At 35.1% G+C, this 21,399-nt stretch overlaps 1 protein-coding gene across 1 annotated transcript; it reads right to left on the bottom strand.

Moving 5' to 3' along the window:
- Positions 1 to 424: 424 nt before the first annotated feature.
- LOC134854333 (uncharacterized) lies at positions 425 to 20,673 on the bottom strand. Its single transcript, XM_063870549.1, has 5 exons — positions 20,394 to 20,673; positions 19,427 to 19,451; positions 16,746 to 16,938; positions 1,774 to 1,920; positions 425 to 1,072 (listed from the first exon to the last, which is right to left on the bottom strand). The coding sequence occupies exons 1-5, from the start codon at positions 20,636 to 20,638 to the stop codon at positions 720 to 722; spliced, it is 963 nt and encodes a 320-aa protein (XP_063726619.1). The 5' UTR covers positions 20,639 to 20,673; the 3' UTR covers positions 425 to 719.
- Positions 20,674 to 21,399: the final 726 nt, after the last annotated feature.

Here is a 21,399-nt window from a genome sequence, read left to right as displayed (position 1 = left end):
ATTTATGAGAATTGTATGGTAAGCATTTTTGGTCAACCCGGGAGGACGCTCCCTTTGTTCTTTTTTTGTTATTTCAACCTCTTTGATCGTTCCGACAAATTTTTCATATGTTTAAAGACATGTCTGTGGATTCCAGGAACATACAGACACAAAACTTTGCGACTATCCAGTGCACAATTTGGCCTCGTAATGTAATTAATTTAGATTTCATTGACCTGTTTGTTTTGGACACTGCTAAATACAGTATCGTAAGAAGTCTTCGAAGATCTTAGAGATTTTACCAAGAATTCGAGAGCCTTATGCTGAATGCTTTAGTCAGACTTTTCTTCCCAATTTTCAGCACCTGTTCACCTTCGATAACTACTCATTCTCATAGCAGACATCAAAAAAAAAACTTTGAATTGTTTTGAAAAATGTTAGCAAAAAAGGCATAAAGCAAAAAGGCATTATTAAAACATAAGGCAGTAAAGCTTAGGTCGAAACATGAATCGCAAATCTCGACCCGGGCAGGCCAACAGGCAGGCAAAAATTTGTTCTCCTGACTTGAATGACTATGATTGTGTTTGTGAAACCACGAGCTTAAACGAAGTTCAAATAGGTTAGATTTTTGCAAAAAACTATGAAAAGGACGTTTCACGAAGTTACAAAAATTAATTACTATGTTGTTTGTATAAAAATTTACTTTGAACTTAACCACTGATTCTATTGGTTTCTGAAGTTCAAAGTGTGTCCGACCGCAAAGTTGTTGTGAAATTCAATTCTGCTGCCACAGTTCTGATCCTTTTTTTGAGCAGACGAATGTTATTCAGATTAAAATTGTCCTGGATTTCATCTCCATGTTTCAGGCAACAACTTTCAAGATTGCTCTTTTCACACTTTAATGTCCTGTAATGATTCAGATAAATTCCGCTTTCGTTAGCAATTTGAAGATCCAATGGTTTATTTATGGAGTCGAAAGAATATTGAGCTTTGAAATGTTCTTTTTCCGATATCGGAAGGTAACTATCACAGCCGTGCAGATGCAAAAATACACATACATCTGTGTTGATGATTTGTTTTCCGGGATGATAAGCTAAAAAGAAAAAACAACGACAATCATTTAAAAGCTTCATAGAAACTTCTTGGTCTTCAAAATGAAATATAGTTTTATCGATTACTTGGATATTTTATCATGGGTTTTTGCGACGGTGCTTGTCGCCCAATCAACCACTGGCGGTTAAAAAACAAAATTTTGATGCTAGGAATTAACTGATGAAAAAACAAGCCCGCAAAAATATTCCATGTAAAAAATCAATTACAATAGACTTTTATGGTCTGTTTTCATAAAACTCGAAACTAATCGATGATAATGGATTCATTCTCAATTAAAGACCCAACAAAAAAGTAATCATTTTCATCCTTTATAATCGATGATGATGGATTTGCAATAGAATATATTAGATTATAAAGGAATATAACAGATTATAACTTTTTAAGCAAGAGCCTGGATTTTTCGAAACATTCGATATATTCAAAACCAAAGCGTTCTAAACTCTTTAAATTGAATTTTACAATTGACTGCAGCAAAAAATTGCGTTTGTTTTGAAGTCTACTGTCTTTTTTCTGCTGCTTGTCCTCTAACCCCATTTAAAACTTGGCAAAATTGGATTTCTTACGTTTTTTTTATATTTTTTTGTTAGTTCTACTTTATTCTTCTGTAATGAGAAGCCAAAAGTAATGGGAGCAAAAAAAAAACGTTTATAATTCAGTATATAAGACTGAACAATAACTTACCCTTAGCATATGCATATCTGGCATTGAGAATAGCAAAATGTTCATCGACGGTCCCGTTTTGCCAGGAGGTGTCCAGCTTCAAATGTTTTGTACACACTGAGGACACAATCATTATTCTGTCTCTCATTTGGAAACTTTTCTGAGCTCCTGCTTTTAACAACACTTTGAAGATAATTTATGAAATTAAGTTGGTTGGCAACTAAAATAAATTAAGTTCAACTACGAGACGGAGCACTAATGCATACACGGGGTGTAGCGACCTGCATGCGTGCCGCTTGGCAAGCGCAATTAAACCAATGACACTGTCTGTTGCGGCATGCATCAGTATGATTTTTAGTCGCAATGTGAACACACTTCTAATTGCACTAATACCCGCATGCTAAGCGATACACATGCTAGTAGGCCGATTACCATGTTAACAAGGATAGCCGAATGCAATCCAAGAAGCACAGAATTTCTGACGACAACATTCATAAAGAACTACAAAAAAAGCTTTGTGCGTGCTGTGATGAGAGCACTATATAAACGATTGAAAAAACTGATGACTTAGGCAAATTGAGGACAGTAGCTGTCTTAAAAAATCCGAACAACAAACAAAAAATACATCTGAAACTTGTAAAAGTTTTGCAAAATAACTTTTTTGCAATGTCGATACTGAAAGTAGTGAAAGTTCTGGACTTTCAAAAAACGGCCTTGAGTCGCATTAAAAGAGCTTCCCTCATTAAAAAATACAGTCTGGTTTGTGGGGAGATGATACGAATGGACTAAAAGTCCTGTCGAGGATAGTCCATTTATATCATCTCCTCACATTCCAGACTGTATTTTTTAATGAGGGAAGCTCTTTTATTGCGAATCAAAGCCAATTTTTTGCGTCTAAAACTTTCACCACTAAGTTTTCATTATCGAAAATTCAAAAAAAAATTATCTTGCAAAAAAAGTTTTTTTCTTAATTTCAGATTTTTTCCCCCATTTATTCCTTGTTATTGATTTTTTAAGACAGCTCCTGTCCGCATGTATGCCTATTTCATCATTTTTCTAAGCGTTTATCTAGTTCTCTCATCACACCAGGCACACAGACTTTTTGTAATTTTTCAAGAATATTGTCGCCGGGACATTCAGTACTTCTTGGAAAGCGTTCGGCTATCCTTGTGTAACACGGAGATTGGCCTACTAGCGTGCGTACTGCTTAGCATGATAACATTAGCGCAAAAAGAAGTGACTTTGTTTTGCGACTGAAACTCCTGCTAATATGCATGAATTGAAAGTGTTTTAGGATATTCTTGGTTTGAAAAGTTGGAAAGAGCAAAAAAAAAGTTTGTATTTGAACGAAATCTGCAAATGGTTATAAATATATAAATACCGCTGTTCATAAACACGTTTTTTCTGATATGAAAAAAACTGCTCAAAAAATTAATTCGTCTGTCTAATATTTTTTTAAAAAGGCACACATGTCAAGCAATTCGCTAGAACGGAAAAAAACCTCATCCACTAATCAATTTCATCGGTTAAAATACTTAAAGAAAACCGCAGATTTGTTTATTTCTAGAGCAGAAAACTGAAGAAGACTGCTCGTATCAGGGCGAAGCCTTGAATGTTCCGACTGCCTATTTAGGTTTATGGAGCAGTAATAACATTAAAAAATAAAAAATAAAAAAACAAAAGGAAATTTATTTTTCTTCTAAAATTTGAAATTTTTGTTGAAAATCATCTCCCCACACAAATCATTTTGAAAAACCTTTAAACCCCCATAACTTTACAAAAATGATCACAGGTGAAATATTTTTTCAAATTGGAGCTCCGGACAACAATACCTTTCGAGTGATATAAAAAAAATTCCGTCAAAAATGGTTAGTTAAAAAGTCGAAATTTGTCTGAAAAAAAAACCCACTCCGAGCACAAATGTTTCGTTACTTTCGTATCGAAGGTCGGAACAAAAAAAGTTGTCAACAGAGAGCTAAAACATAGCTAGCTGAAAAAAAAAAGTTGAGAGGGATTATTTTGAGCCATTCCGACTCAAGAGTTTAAAATAAAACGCTAAATCAACCTCAAGCTATTTCAAACTTCGGATTAATCGAATACTGATAATTTTGGAAAAAATAGCCCAAGAAATAACCATTGGATCCAAATATATACTTCTTTCCCGATGTAGGTCTGTGAATGTTCAATTTTGAAAATAAACATCAATTGTTAATTTTGACTTTTGACTCACTTCAACCCATCTCCACTTGTTATGAAATCTCGCAATGAAGTGCAATTATCATAATAATGAACCATAATCTTATCGGGATATCCTGCTTCACAATGTAGCTATAGTTAAATATGTGACTAATCAAGATTGTGAAAAGCAATTTGAAGATGGCAACAAAATGGCAACAAAAAAGTTTGAAAAAGGCAACAAATTTTCAAAACCAAAGCGTTCTAAGCTCTTAAAATTAAATTTTACATTTGGCTGCAGCAAAAAAATTGCGTTTGTTTTGAACCCTACTGTCTTTTTTCTGCTGCTTGTCCTCTAACCCCATTTAAAACTTGGCAAAAACGGATTTCTTACACTTTTTTTTTTCTTGTTAGTTCTACTTTATTCCTCTGAAATGAGCAACCAAATGAAAAAACTAGCGTGCGTACCGCTTAGCATGCGAACATAAGCGCAAAAAGAAGTGAGTTTGTTTTGCGACCGAAACTCATGCTCATATGCATGAATTAAAAGCGTTTTAAGATATTCTTGGTTTAAAATTTTGGAAAGAGCCAAAAAAAAATTGTATTTGAACGAAATCTGCAAATGGTTATAAATACCGCTGTTCATAAACACGTTTTTCTGATATGAAAAAAAAAACTGCTCAAAAAAAAACTCGTCTGTCTAAAACTTTTTTAAAAAGGCACACATGTCAAGCAACTCGCTAGAACGGAAAAAACCTCATCCACTAATCAATTTCATCGGTTAAAATTTTTAAAGGAAACCGCAGATTTGTTTATTTCTAGAGCAGAAAACTGAAGAAGACTGCTCGTATCAGGGTGAAGCTTTGAATGTTCCGACTGCCTATTTAGGTTTATCGAGCAGTATTAACATTAAAAAAAATAGTAAAACAAAAGGAAATTTTTTTTCTAAAATTTGAAAGTTTTTATGAAAATCATCTCCCCACACAAATCATTTATGGCAAATAAGCTTCGTTGAACCAATTTGGAACGATTTCTAAGACGGATTAAATCTCGCTTACGCGTTAATAGCGCGAAACATATCGCGCGTTAATTGTCCCAAATTGGCAAAAATGTTAACCTTTAAACCCCCATAACTTTACAAAAATGATCACAGGTGAAATATTTTTTCAAATTGGAGCTCCGGACAACAATACCTTTCAAGTGATATAAAAAAAATTCCGTCAAAAATGGTTAGTTAAAAAGTCGAAATTTGTCTGAAAAAAAACCCACTCCGAGCACAAATGTTTCGTTACTTTCGTATCGAAGGTCGGAACAAAAAAAGTTGTCAACAGAGAGCTAAAACATAGCTAGCTGAAAAAAAAAGTTGAGAGGGATTATTTTGAGCAATTCCGACTCAAGAGTTTAAAATAAAACGCTAAATCACCCTCAAGCTATTTCAAATTTCGGATTAATTGAATACTGATAATTTTGGAAAAAATAGCCCAAGAAATAACCATTGGATCCAAATATATACTTCTTTCCCGATGTAAGTCTCTGAATGTTCAATTTTGAAAATAAACATCAATTAATATTTTTGACTTTTGACTCACTTCAACCCATCTCCACTTGTTATGAAATCCGGCAATGAAGTGCAATTATCATAATAATGAATCATAATCCTATCGGGATATCCTGCGTCACAATGTAGCTATAGTTAAATATGTGACTAATCAAGATTGTGAAAAGCAAGTTGAAGATGGCAACAAAATGGCAACAAAAAAATTTGAAAAAGACAACAAATTTTCAAAACCAAAGCGTTCTAAGCTCTTAAAATTAAATTTTACATTTGTCTGCAGCAAAAAATTGCGTTTGTTTTGAACCCTACTGTCTTTTTTCTGCTGCTTGTCCTCTAACCCCATTTAAAACTTGGCAAAAATGGATTTCTTACACTCTTTACTTTTTCTTGTTAGTTCTACTTTATTCCTCTGAAATGAGCAACCAAATGAAAAAACTAGCGTGCGTACCGCTTAGCATGCGAACATAAGCGCAAAAAGAAGTGAGTTTGTTTTGCGACTGAAACTCATGCTCATATGCATGAATTAAAAGTGTTTTAAGATATTCTTGGTTTAATATTTTGGAAAGAGCCAAAAAAAATTTGTATTTGAACGAAATCTGCAAATGGTTATAAATACCGCTGTTCATAAACACGTTTTTCTGATATGAAAAAAATACTGCTCAAAAAAAAATTCGTCTGTCTAAAATTTTTTTTAAAAGGAACACATGTCAAGCAACTCGCTAGAACGGAAAAAACCTCATCCACTAATCAATTTCATCGGTTAAAATATTTAAAGGAAACCGCAGATTTGTTTATTTCTAGAGCAGAAAACTGAAGAAGACTGCTCGTATCAGGGCGAAGCCTTGAATGTTCCGACTGCCTATTTAGGTTTATCGAGCAGTATTAACATTAAAAAAAAATAGTAAAACAAAAGGAAATTTTTTTTTCTAAAATTTGAAAGTTTTTATGAAAATCATCTCCCCACACAAATCATTTATGGCAAATAAGCTTCGTTGAACCAATTTGGAACGATTTCTAAGACGGATTAAATCTCGCTTACGCGTTAATAGCGCGAAACATATCGCGCGTTAATTGTCCCAAATTGGCAAAAATGGTAACCTTTAAACCCCCATAACTTTACAAAAATGATCACAGGTGAAATATTTTTTCAAATTGGAGCTCCGGACAACAATACCTTTCGAGTGATATAAAAAAAATTCCGTCAAAAATGGTTAGGTAAAAAGTCGAAATTTGTCTGAAAAAAAAACCCACTCCGAGCACAAATGTTTCGTTACTTTCGTATCGAAGGTCGGAACAAAAAAAGTTGTCAACAGAGAGCTAAAACATAGCTAGCTGAAAAAAAAAGTTGAGAGGGATTATTTTGAGCCATTCCGACTCAAGAGTTTAAAATAAAACGCTAAATCAACCTCAAGCTATTTCAAACTTCGGATTAATCGAATACTGATAATTTTGGAAAAAATAGCCCGAGAAATAACCATTGGATCCAAATATATACTTCTTTCCCGATGTAGGTCTGTGAATGTTCAATTTTGAAAATAAACATCAATTAATATTTTTGACTTTTGACTCACTTCGACCCATCTCCACTTGTTATGAAATCCGGCAATGAAGTGCAATTATCATAATAATGAATCATAATCCTATCGGGATATCCTGCTTCACAATTAGCTATAGTTAAATATGTGACTAATCAAGATTGTGAAAATCAATTTGAAGATGGCAACAAAACTTTTAACAAAGTCTATTAAAAAAAGTATTGAAAAATGAGGCTTGGAAATAACCTCACCCTGAACCAACCAACAACGACAAGAAAAAGCGTCCCGAGTGCGATACCTTACTTTCTTTCTCTCATATAGCTGTGTCATTTAGCGCTCCTCACATCAGACTCTAAAGACCAATTCCAACATCTCCAAATAATTTGCAAAAAAGAGTGAAAAAACTATCAATCTTTCTAAATCAAAATTTTTTTTCCATAACATATTACAATCTGAAAAATCAACTACCAAATCGTTCGGGTACGATTTATGCGCATATTTTTTTGTTATTATGCATGTAAAAACAATGCTCAAAAAAATTTGCTTAAATTTTGTGCAAAATCGTAAACGTCTCAATTCCACTGTTATTGCTTATTGTGCAATTGTTTGGTTTTCGTGCAAAACAATAAGTGCAGAACTAAAATTGCCAGGTTACAAAAGTTAAACCCCCTCATTAGTTTTGTTCATTCGATTTACATTTTTTGGGCAACTTATTGCTCCTACTCTCTTGTGCAACTTCACAAAAGCTTTGTCCTCTGTTATTGTTTGTGCAACTACTTCAGAATCTGTGCGCGCTTTATTGTTTTTATTTTTGTAAAAGTATACTAAGTTCAACGCCTCATTTTTTGTTGTGAGGTTTCTATAAATTCGCCATTCACTCCGTAACCATTTTGGCCCGCCGGCCTGATATAAAATAACAAATTGGAGCAAAAATTTTCACTTCTGTGCCTGCAATTTTCTGTTATGTTCTTTTGTGACTAACTCTTTCTGATTAACCTTTTTTTGCATAGTTTAAACATTCTCCCTGCCTCTAAAACAAACATAAACTTGAAAACCTGCTTAAATGGTGAAACTAAAACGTACAAAAAGCCCATGTCGATCAAATACAAACATAAAAATTTTGTGAAACAAGCCTTAAGTTCTTTTTCTGTGAGCATCAGATGTGGCTAATTGCTAGTTTTTTTACAACACGTTTGCAGACCCTACCAAAGTGACAACAACATCGTCCTTTCAATTCCCAGAATGAAATGTGTTTAAATTTCTTCTCTCAGACAAGCTCTAAGAGAAACAGCGGGTAGAGTTATTTGGCACGATGTCATCAAAAACTCCCTAATCAAACATCGCGGTAAAATCTTCAATAAAAATTGACAGATGAAAAAGTGGAAACGCGTAAATTAAAGAAGTGGTGTAAAGCAACAAACACAGACCGCCTGATACTTTCCCGGTTTTCTATCAAAAAAAAACAAATCGTCAATTATGCATACTCTTAAAGATCTGTTCCCGAAAAAATAAGGAAAATCTTAAAATAAGGAAACAAAAAAGAAACAAGTAGTAAATTTTTACTCCTCATTGCCTTTACATCACCTTTTGTAGCCTTCCCAACCCTTCCATCACCCTATAACAACTAACCTTCTAGCGCTTCATTGTAAAAATCTAAAATTTCAAAACAACTTAAAATTGCACTAAAGCAACTTTGCGAGTTCTGCAAAGCAGTACGAATGAAGTAGACGGTGAGAGCAACTATTTCTACTAAAAGTGATTTCTCACACCTCAGAATCAAAATTCACTTCACATTACAGATTGAGCAAATAAGAGAAACCTACAAACTTAATTTTGTAGCTCGAAACTACAAAGACTTCATCAAACTTTTTAACCAGGTGTAAAAATTCATCAATGAAAACACTCAAATGGAGTGTTTTCATTGACGAATTGTTAGTGGACCACTTCAAAAAGCAGAAACTAGACTGCGTCAAAAACCTTGAATGACATAAGATTTCTCATCGACAAGAAACATCTATATACCAATCATCAGAAGTTGCTCCAAACACTGCTTTGAACGTTCAGTCGCAATCCAAGCATCCCTAAGACCCCATGCACAAAAGACAAGACAGGGACTCAGATCCAATAACGCACCATTAGGTCTATTCGCCAGCTCCTCTTGGCCAAATTAGCAATTTTATTGACACTTGGCTCGAGTTTCAAAAGGCTCTAATTCAATGAGGAGTCCTATAAGTTCAACCTTGGTAGTTACAACACAGCAGGCATCATCGTTCCTTTGTGACCATTGACAGCAGCAAATGTCTAGCGTGTATAATAAGGTCCAGTCGATATTTTTTTGAGGAGAACAAAGCAAATTTCTCTCAATCAGCGGTTCTTCAATTTCAGATTACTATGATCTCAGTGCCGAATGATTACACTAAAAAAAATTTGTTACCTGTTTTGTCGACCTCAATTAGCTCGGCACCTGATCAACCGAATAGTTTCATCCTGCGACCTCCTTTCCGCTTACCAACTGTAAATATTTCAGTTTTGCTTATTTAACCAAACAAGAAAATGCAACACTACGACAAACAGTTTTCTACTGGACTGAACGCAACATTTCATGGAAGTGATAGACAGCAACATGCATTTGGTAATACATATTTATTTAAAAACAACCCTACTGCTTTTAAAGCCCAGCAGCACTTTGCTTAATCAAACGAAAACAAAGCAAAACAAACGCCTTCAATAAGTATCAAAGGTAACCTTAAAGAAAATACCCTATCTTTTGCAAACCTAATAGAAAATCAACACACTTACCGACATCATCGTTCTACTAAACTGCCGGATAATGGTTTCCAGAGGTTCGACCAATATCCCCTGAATTAGAATGAATGAATTAGCATGTTCAAATTGGCCATTCACAACAGTCAAAACATCACAGACAATGAACGAACAAGCTGCATACAAACACTGATAGTTGAAACGGCTGGAGCAGCACAAACGGGAATGTTTTGCTTGCAGCCTTAGAATTTAAGTTCAGCTTTACAGGAACACCATCGAAGATTCGGAAACTCGTAACATAGCATATTGTTGCCATTTTTTGTAAAAAGAGTTGAAGATGTGTAAAACAACTGAACTCAAAGACCATATAGTTCCAATTATCTAAGAAGCTTTTCACAGAAAACTTGTTATGAGTTCTAAATTAATGTGCTCATGGGTTCAACGCAAACCTAATGTCAAGCTTTTGACTGGGTAGAATCAGGTACAAAAGGAAATTTCCACCAAAATTGAAGGCAATTTTTAAGGCAAAACAAGGATAGTCGATATCCAATTTACTGGAAAGAAAATATTTAAAAACCAGTTTGTTCAATAGCCTAATGATAAAAAAAATTTTAATTTCGGTCAGAACTTCAATTCAAACCATTCCATAACATCACCGTCTGCCCGAAGCAATTTTAAACAGTGTCCTCTGAATCAGACATTGCAGTCGCAAACAACCTTATCGCTTCATGATCAGAACTTCAATCGAGCGGAAGCATCTAACGCTCTAAACACCGGAAATCCGCTCAGTAACTGACTGTGAAACACTTTTATCTAAAAAATGCACCGGCTTTTCCCTCAAAAAAATCAATTGCTTTTGATGCCAATCCATTTGTTTGAACCCAATTTTCCTACACATTTTATGCGTTTTTAGAGAGCTGCAGCATCACATCTTATGCACTTTTAAGCTGCCGAAAAAATTAACGCTTCTCCGAGAAAACAAACAATCATATCTATTGCAACAGCTTTTGGGCAATAATCGATCAACTTAAATCTGTTCCGTCTGGCGAAAAACCTAGTCTGATTGGAATTATAACAGCAGCAAACGTTTCTTCCGTTTGAGCTATATTTACTCATTGACCTCTGACAACTCAATGATGCTCCGGTCAAGGAACCAAGTCCGTGCATTTTATGCTTGTCTACAGCATGTTGATTTCCATCAATCACAAGAAACAGAACTCATTGAAACGTTCTAATCCATTTTGGGCAAAAACTGCGAATGTCCCAAAGTACAGCTTTTTGCGATGACAGACCTCCAAAGTTGAACTATTACCGGGTCAACTAAAAAGCATATGACAGAGAAATGATTTCAGCAACGCTGAAGATCGAACGACCACATGCAGACTTTGTTGCAAGTTTTTGGTCCGTCGAGTCCACAGGAACCAAAGCGAGCACCCAAAACTGTCTTCGGTTAGCGATCAAGAGACATAGAAACTATTCATGAAAACTTAAGAAAATATAGCGATCGTTACAAACTTGATTTTTGTGGAAGGATAAGGTCAATTTACATAACAACTAAACTCGGCTAAAGCACGACTTCCAAGGCTCGAAAAACGTTTGGAAAAATACCCGCTTCTCCCAGAGATGCATTATAATACTCGCTTTTCCCAGAGATGTACCATAACACTCTTGAAACACACATCAAGAAACACTATGGAAAAGCGTCATTTTCAGCGACCAATAAATAGAGCGATTATGGTATATTCCCCATCTCAAACGCAAAAAAAACTTGGAAAGTTCGAAAAATTTCCAGTGCAGCATCATTATTCCAAGCAAGTTCCGTCAACAGCAATCTGCGAACTGGAGTTGACGCTAACCTTAATTTGGTAAGTTTTCACCTACAATTTTGCGAACACCATATCGCTAAAACACCAAAGGTTGAAACCAAGTTCACTCAGTCATCTATCATAGAAAAGAAACAATCCGCCCTTTGTTTTCTGTGACAAACAAAGAGCACAATAAAACAGTGTCGGCACCAACGCCTGATAATTGGAGCAAGGTGCTTGCCATCATTAGCTAATTTCGTTCTTGAGCAAACAACTCTGAGTTCTTGAGCAAAAAAACGTTCTTAAGTTTGCGCCGTCTAAAACTAGGCCAGTATCTCCTAAAAGCTTGAAAATCGACGACTCTCTGTACTTAATTGAAAATGAAAAAAAAAAAGGAATATTCACTCAGAGTCTCAAATTTTTGCTTTTTAGAGATGGATTCAACCTGACGAAGTTTGTTTCAACTCAATTAATTGTCTTAAGTGTTCTGTTTTTGGCACAGACAAAAAACAAACTGCCGTATCCTGGGTTGTAAGTGGGATGAAAAACAAAGACGTCTTCATGAGTCGAATTTGTCAAAATTGAAAACTACAGGTGAAAAATATTTAATACGGAAACTCCTGTCGTTCATCGTTTGCTTATTTTTCATTCTTGGTATCATGGCCCCATCAAGGATAACATTGATTAATATCCTTAGAGATGTTCGGAAAGAAAGCCTTGCGTGGGATGACCTGCTTCCGCAGAATAAAAGACACGAGATTTAGGTTTGAGTATCTAGCTTCTTCTTTTATCAACACACCATGATTTTTCGAGTTGACATCTTCCAACCCAAGATATCAGTGACATAATTTTAACGGTGCCTCAAAAAGCGCTAATTGCACAGTGATCTGCAATCGTGTTCAGGACAAAAATCAAACATTGTGCTCCTTTCTGATATGTCGGGCCTAAGTTGTTCCATAAAACAGATAAGTATACCTGAGCTCAAATTACAAGCAGCTGTACTTGGAGCTCGCTTAGTTAAATAAATAGTCAACTGACCTTCCCTAGATCACAAAGAAAAACACATTTGGCGTGACAGCACTGTTGTACTTATGTTAAATTGAAAATCTATATTGCTCAATCCCTACAATATCTTCATCAATTCTTCATCACAATTAACAGCTTTGAACTTGATTATCAACCAAAAAATTGACGAACGCAACAAAAAGGCCACTACTTTAAACCAATCATAGATGTAACAAGTTTTCTATGAACGAAACTGTTGTGCGCAACCGCAGGGGTTTCTTATTTTACTTCTAAATAGCGTCGCAATTTACATTTCATTTGCAGGTTGAGGCCTCTAACCTTCATTGGTAGAACACGCATAAAGGCCGATTTCCCATCGTGAACTATCCAGTTCGATTTCTATTGGTGCCAGACAAAAACTACATTAAACCCCTCGGCCAAGACCAAGAAACTCTGAAAAACAAAATGCTCAGTAGAATGGCGTTTCGACCCTCTCTCTGCTCTAAGTTTAAAGGGGCATGGTAAAGACTAGTTCAAATTCTCAGACGAAGCTTGACTTTAGATCTTTTTTCTTGAGTCTTGGCTCACTAGAACTTTCATGATACGTTTCTCGACAATTGCTGTCGAAACAGAAGTCTTCCAAAACAGAAGCAAGAAGGCTTTCGAAACAGAAGCACTAACCTCTGTACAAAGCGATAATAAAGACAAGGACCCATTAGCCCAGTTATATCAATCTGGGGAGGCCTTTTGTACTTTTACCAGCCTGTATTCCTAACGAAAACGCTACGCTCAAGTCTTCAGACAGGCCGCAAGAAAAAGAGACATTTAATAAAATATGTAGCATTTTGGAAATTAACAAGTCTCAAAATTTGTTCTAAAACCCGAAATCTCAAATTCTGCTTCCGAAGGAAAAAAATCAAGTTTCGGTTGACAGGTATCTAGCTTCTAAGAAGTTTCAATTTGACATTTTTAAACTTCTCAAAGACAAACACTTTTGATGTGAAAGCAACGTGGTACTTGGTTGGCTGAAAACCTCTGAAGAGTTGAAAAACTGTATTGCGTGCATGAAACTATTACTGAAAACTGGAATTTCACAAAGTGCAAACTCAACCCTGCAGACCATATAAAAATTGGCTTTCAACCTAAATATATGAAAACTACTTGATTGGAATCAACAGACTTCTTCTTTACAATGAAGAGCTGTGAACTTCTTAAACAACCAAAAACTAGACGAATTCAATGGACAAGACAGCTACTTCAAACCATTCATAGATGTAACAAAAAATTTCATGAGCAAACCTGTTACCCGGAGCCGCAAGGGTTTCTCAAATTTAGGAATTTACCACTATTAAATGTCGTTGCAAACTGCATCTGAAATGCCTCGATGAAGCGCGCGGTTATAATTTCACCAAATTGCAACAGCAGATCTTTTTTAGTAAGGAGATTGAAGATATAGCAAACAACTGACCCCTACACAGAAAAAAAAAACCTGCTGCAACCATTTACAATTGTTCAAAACAATCTATTTGGGTGTTAAACACACCTCGTTACTAAACTAATCGTTACTAAACAAAAGAATCTCAACAAAAAACACAATCAATTTTAGTGCCAAAGACCTTCTAATAAAGTTTTTATCAAGCGTCATGAAAGTTCTATTCTTTTTGGAGCAAAATACATTAGTAAAGTGTTCAGCAGACGTACTACAAATTTGATCTTTGCGTTGCTCTACAGGGGATTGCCATCAGATGATTTGTCTGTAGACAACTTGCAGGTAGAGGCATCAAACCTTCTAAGCAGACTTGCCTGCCAATAGGTTCACAAAGCTAAAAAACTTTTTTTTACTAGTGTTGGTCTGGAATACATAGGATTTTTAGTTCTCGGGTGGTAAAAAAGAACGAAAGCCTTCATCTATTTTTTAAACTGCCTCTTAACAAGGACAATGGACATTCGCTTAAAAATTACCGAGGACTTGACTGCAACAGCATGCAATAAGTTTCATTTCCCACCGTCGACTGCCAATTATTTCACTTACTGACAACGGTTCTGGTTTTCCTGGTATCAAACAAAAACTAAGAAAAAAAAGCTCGCTGAAGGCTGAGATATTCTGAAAGACAACTTTTCTAATTTATCAGTCTTTATTCCTCCTTCTACTCCTCCTTTTTGCGGGGCGTGGTACAGCCTCCTTCAGATTCATAACAAAGTTTGACTGTCGAGATCATCTTTGAAAAAATTTTCAGCAGAACTGTCATGAGAATTTTCTCGGTAATTGTTGTCAAACAGAAGAACTCGTCAGCTAAAGACCACTAACCCCGGTTTGAAGCAACAATACAGACGAAGATCTATAAACATCTATCTACTGCATTCTGGTAAGACCTTTTGTAATTTTACCGATCTGCATGTTTGACAAAAAGACTACACTCAAGTCTTCATCCTGGACTCAAGAATAAAGAATGGACTCTAAATGAAGAATAGGCCGCACGTAAATTCTGGCCGCGTAACACCGCAACTCACCGGTCCTACTCGTATAGCAAGGTCATGTAAAGTAAGAAGCCGCTTTAGGAAAGATTACTCACCTCACTGTTAGGCTGGCATATGTGTTCGCCAAACCAAATAATGATAAGGGTGGCTGCGAGATGTTCTTGATTGAACAATCTCATTTATAAATGGCGCTTTTAATTGTAAATCTCGTGATCATGATTAACAATTTTATCATGAAATACTGTTTTTCAGTGTAAACATGTGACTTTACACTGGTGTGAAAATATGTTGATATAAAGTGAAGCTTACAACAAAAATTCAAACAAAGGCTATCTAACAAATGTAGCCCCACACCAGCTGTAGCAAATATATTTATAAGACAGGTACAGAGATAATCCCTTTCCTCACCTACCAAAGAAGACAAGGAACCCCACCCATATTGCAGTACCCTGCTACTGCTACTATCTTGTCTAGCCTTTTCACCACTTTCAAAACTAGAGAACGTGAGATGCCTTCCCCTTAGCAAACAATCCTTAATTGACCTGTTTGAATAATTGTAAAGAAAAAACGAGAAAATCCACAACGAGCGTGAATTTTTATTACAGACTTCTTTAAACAGAAAAACCAACGATGGAAGTTTAAAATTGCAAGCTAACCAGAGCCTCACGACTTATATAAAGGTTTTAAAACGTTTTCTGAGCATGTTCTCAATTTCCGATTTTTATTTAGTTTTGTTGAATTTTTCATAGTGTACGTCTTCTAATTTTTGTTTCCCCAAACACAAAAAGCAAAAGTTTCGAAGGTAAGTAATATTTGAAAAGAAACCATCCTCTGTTCTTTCTTGAAAATCACAGTTAAGCTGCATACAAAAATAATTAACATTCATTTCAAATCATTGAGTCTATAGAACAAAGCTTGGGACACATTTTCAGCATATGAAAAATGAATGAAAACTTTTTTTCCAGAAAGAGATTTTTCAAAAGCCATTAAAAACATTTGCATCAAATTAACATCATTGTTTTTCAGTTGAGTCACTTTGGTAGTCCAAAGTATGATTCTGAATGGTGTGAAAAACCGGCTAAATAAAATTTTTCTGCAAACTTTTTTCGTAATGAATGAATGACACTTCAAAAATGAGAAAAAAATTCACCTTTATGCTCAAACAAACTGCTGTACCTAAATTTTGCATGCTGCATTTTAAATCTCGGTCTCAAAAGCAGTCCGTCTAAAATTTTCAAGCAAAAGAACCAAAAGCCCCAATCAAAATGATTTTTTAAATTTTATATGGTAATATAACCAAAAAAACTGCCAAAAAACAACACGGAGTTTTTCGAAGTAGAAAACTTCATCCACAAACAAATAGTTACAATTTTTTTTATATCTCTGAGTTTTTCATCAGTTTAATTAGAAGATGAATCTCGAAATCCATTTTATATGTGTGATTTTTTTCAAACAAAACAACATTATAAGGCCAAACTCAAAACGTTAATAATGTTAGTTTTCGGAAAAACGCTTATATTACAATTTTTTAGTAAGGGAAATGCGTATCGTGCCATTTTCATGCATATTTTTTCTATGGAAATGTTCTGTTTTCCATGATATGGAAACATATGATTAAGTTTTAGTAGTTAACCGGGAAGCGATTAAATTGACACAAGCCTAATTAATTTGAATAACCTGAACTTCCCAGAGCAGCTTTCATTGAGGATATGGCTTCTGAAATATTGGGCGGTCGATCCGCGTGAAATCCAGGTACTTCATCCAGGTCAAGAGACAGGATATGTTCGAACTCCAGAGCGTGTTTGAGATAGCAGTGAGTCATATGGAACAGTTTTGACCAAGACGATATCCGGTAAATAGCGTTCGATTCCTTAAAAAATGTTATGATTTGAGCTGCTCTTACTACTCTGTAAACTATTAAGAAAAAGTCGGCAGAGTCATTTTTACGCACGAAAATGAACTAGTTCACAGCTCTGGTCTATGTCTTGTAGTGATTATTAGACAAAGTATCTGATAAAGACAAGAGTTTTGTGCCATTAGATTGAACTAGACTTAGTTTTGCTTAAAAAAGGGCGATTGGATATTTAATTATTTTATTTTGGATCTCTTTTTCAAAGAGGGAATATTCACACATGGTTTATCGTTGAATAAGTTATTACTAGGGTGGCAATTCGTTACTAGGTACTATAGGGGGGATAGTTGTAGAGGTTACATTTTGACGGGGAAAACCGTATCGGCTAGCAAAAAGCGAAACATCTAAGTTCACGTATTGTCCCAATGAAAATCATATAAGACAAAAAAATAAATGAATCACAGTTCCTTCATATATTTCACAATTTTCGCTTTGATCAGTGTTCCGGTTCAAATCATTACAGGTCGTAGCAGTAGCGGATTGGGGGAATCGACCCCCTGACTACCCTAAGGATCCCCCTTTGATGCTATTTTAAGACCTCCATTTTTGGCTGGCTGAGCCTACAACTTATCTTATGTTTTGAGTGGGAAGCGCGCACTGTAGAGAAAAACACATCTTTGCTATCAAAACTGTACCAAAAGATAAGCATGCGTCACAAACAAATTGGTCAGATCAATGTCCTATTTAGTGATTTGAGAGAGCGGCTCTTTTTCCATCCCCCCCCCCACCTCACACAAGCATCAATTTTATGGTCTAAGGATTGGTTTTACAAGGTTAATTATGAAGATCCACGGACAATGTGAACAGTAACATGAATTATAAAAATTTGCAGGAGGGGAGGGGGAAGGAAAAAGAGCCGAGAGAGCTCGTAAAATCTGTTTTTGGTTGACATAAAAAAACTCGACAGGGTTTTCGATCCGCCCCCCTCAAAAACATCTTAGATCCACCCATGCTCCGAATTGATTTTGTGAGCTCCCCCATAACATTTTACAGACCCTAACCTAACTTGACCAAATTTTCAGTGGCGCAGGCAGAGTTTTAAAAAAAGACACGCCAAAAATCGTTTTTAACCCTTTTTTGGAAAATTTTGATAATAAAATTGCGTTTTTTCGGCACGCGCTCCCCTCTCGAACTAAGTATACCTTGACCAGATAAATTTTAGAAAATTTAGAAAATTGTTTGGATAAGTCAGCCTGAAAAGGATATCTTAAAAAAGAACAAAGGGGGACTCTGTGGGTCAGCAGAGGGTGGAATCCCTGAGGGGGGAGCGTCGGCCCCCAGCAACCCACCTAAATCCGATACTGGTTGGAGTGGTCCAGCCCGTTCAGAAAAAAAATGGATAGCAATCAGTTTTCTAAGCATAGTATAGCAAATACTTACAAAAATTGACAAAAAAGGGGTTATCAAGGAATAGAGAAAATTGGAAATAAATTTATAGAGTATATTTTCATTTGACTTTCGTGTTGATGTATGACCTGAAAAAAAACTCTGATTTTAACTAATTTGAAAACTTTCTGCATCAAAAAATAATTTTTCTGAATTGAGTTTTTCATTTATAAGTCATTTGCCCAAGACAATCGGGCCTAGAACGTTGATAAAAAAAACTTTTGGAAAATTTTGCATAATTTTTTTTTCATATCGTGGAAGCCCTTAGATTTGAGAAACTCAAAAGGATTCCTTTCATTATAATAGTTTGCGGTACAAAAAACTCTCCTCGAGCGACGTTTGCTCTGTAGCTCGATGGAGATTTTTCTTGATTACAAATGTTTGCTCTAATTTCGAAACCAAAAGAATAGTTTCATTACATCATTTTTGTTAGATTTTGATGGATTTCACTGCCTTGCAAAAATCCGTTTAATCCATTACAAATTGGTTTACGTATCTAGAAGTGCTATCGTAAATCGATTTTTAAACATTATTTTATCTGTAGAAAAATCGATTTAAATCGATTTCGATCTCAAGTTGTTTAGTGCGAGTGGTCACCCGCACCGAAGTTTCATGGATAATAATCGATTAAAATGGGTTATTTTTCTTTTGAAATTTTTTTTGAAAATAATCGATTATAATCGATTATAATCGATTATATTGGGATTTTATTGCTTTAAAAAATATTATCATTATAATCCATTTTCAATCGATTATAATCGATTATTTTTGTTATTTTGTAGAGACTGACAATAAAAATCCAATATAATCGATTATTATCCATGAAACTTCAGTGCGGGCACTCCCTTTTTCGTATTTTCATGCTAATGACTAATAGGGATCTCTTTAATTATCGCCCTTTTGGTACCTAGTTACAAATTTCCCTTTAAACAACTATGATTCAGCGGTTAAACATATGTGAACCTAGTAACAATTTTCCCACTTTTAAAAGGAGGATATATAGTTAAAGAGATCCGGCTATTGATAGCCTCTCAGAGTATATGAAACGTGTTTTTCTTACCTGAGTGATACCAGAATGTCCTTCTCTGATCAGAGCAGTTAAACATATTTCCCATTTTGATCGTATTCATTTATTTCTGATATAAATGATCTATTTATACAAAGCTGAAGCAGCGAAAAAAGTTGTTGTAAATCTCGAGAAAAACTATTGCCTCTACAAAACATTGATTATCATAATACTGAGTTATATTGAATGGGTCTGCCTGCCTCTAATACCCCCCTCCCGCTGTGGTGATAGCCAATTTTTTCCAGTCGCTCTTTCGTACTATATTATGAGAACCATTTTTTGCAGACCAGTCCGAAAAGTGTTTTGAGGGCGCTTTTGATGCCAACAAACAGTAATTTTGATGGTGAGCGCGTGCCGCGCCGATAAAAACCATTTTTAGTCAAAAAATAACAAAAAAAATGATGTTTTCCCCTGTTTTGTCAAAAATAGTCTGTCAATGCAGAAAAATTTGCCAAAAAAAGGTTAAAATTTTTTCGCTCATAATTTTGAGAGTGGAAAAGTCTGGCATTACTCGAAAAGTTTCAAAATTCCAACGCCGTTGATTTCTTTGAGTGTGGTGGTACCATATTAGGAAATCCAGATTTGGCTGACCTAACCTAAAAACTTTGTTAAGGTGCCTTGGCGACGTGGGCGCCAACATAGACTAATTTTGAGGGAAGGAGCAAAAATATGCATTTTTTTCGCTTTTATGGCCAGTTTTTCAAAAAAAAATTTTTGCTACAAAAATTTTCAATTTGGTCGACCTAAAAATTGCGAGTATCAATTTGGTCGACGTAAAAAAGAGGCGACAAAATTTTCTAAATAAAACCCTCGAGAAAATTCGCGATCCACCCTTGATTATGATATCAATTAACAAAGACTTTAAGTTGAATTAAAAGTTCTTGGTTGGAATTTCAAACCAAGGGCTTTCCGTTAAAATGGAAAAATGAATATGTTTAATTGAGTTGGAAGCGCTCTCGACCTGTAGTAAGGCAGATCCATCATGCGAAGGTGACCTTTTTTGACGTAATAGTGCAGTGCTCTGTCTATTTCATCAGGGAGTGGAAATTTGCTTATTTTCATGGGATAAGGCATAATAATCACATCTATTCCAATCATAATCTGATACTCCATCCATTCCACAAATCGATGCCAGGTTAGAAAATTTGAGTTTGGAATGGCTAAAGGTGCGTGGGTACAAATAGCAACTCCTTTTTTACCCCGCATTCCTCGCACTTGTCTCGTTACCTTCAAGTGATCAAATTAACTTCTCTAGTTTTATTTTGAATAAACAATTTTTTTCATAGCAATATATAGTCTTGATGAACCAAAAATTTTTAGTTTTCAATGAAGTAGCAGTCAAGAAAGAAAAAAGAATTTATTTCTCCAACTACATACTTGTCATATTTTTAAAAACTTAAATAAAACAAATTTCCGAGACTTGGAAAGACCATTCAGAGACAATTTCGTATTCACAAAATACTGTGAATAGTGATCAATTTTTTTTTCTGTTTTCCCCAAAAAAGATCCTATTAGCCGTCTAACATCAGAATTCTGAGATAGCAAGAGGAAAGACCACGACATTATGAGGCTTACAATATGTGAGATTCCTTGTGAAGTGTCGAATTAAATACAACTATAAAAATTTTAAAGATTGAGATTTTTTGAGATTTTGAGATTTTTTTCAATTACTTTTTTGTCGAATTGACAGCGAAAAAAGTGTAAGAAAAATCACGATATCTTGAAAATTAAGCTGGAGCTGAAGAATTGAACGTTTCCAATTAATTCCAACTCCCAACGTGGATCCATTAGCGTTTAAGTACTTGTTAAGAATAACTGCATTATAAATCATAAATATATCCAACCAATTTGAATTTTTGAATTAAAAAAAAATTTTGAAACTGAAAAATTAAATTAATTACAAAAGGGTTCTCTCCGCTTATTTACCGTCAATGCAGAAGCTGAATAGGGCCATGCCAATTAATTAT

This window comes from Symsagittifera roscoffensis, chromosome 9, assembly GCF_963678635.1.
Source record: "Symsagittifera roscoffensis chromosome 9, txSymRosc1.1, whole genome shotgun sequence".
Taxonomy (NCBI): Eukaryota; Metazoa; Xenacoelomorpha; order Acoela; family Convolutidae; genus Symsagittifera; species Symsagittifera roscoffensis.
Note: the sequence above shows the minus strand (reverse complement) of the source record. Positions and strands in the feature narration are given on the sequence as shown.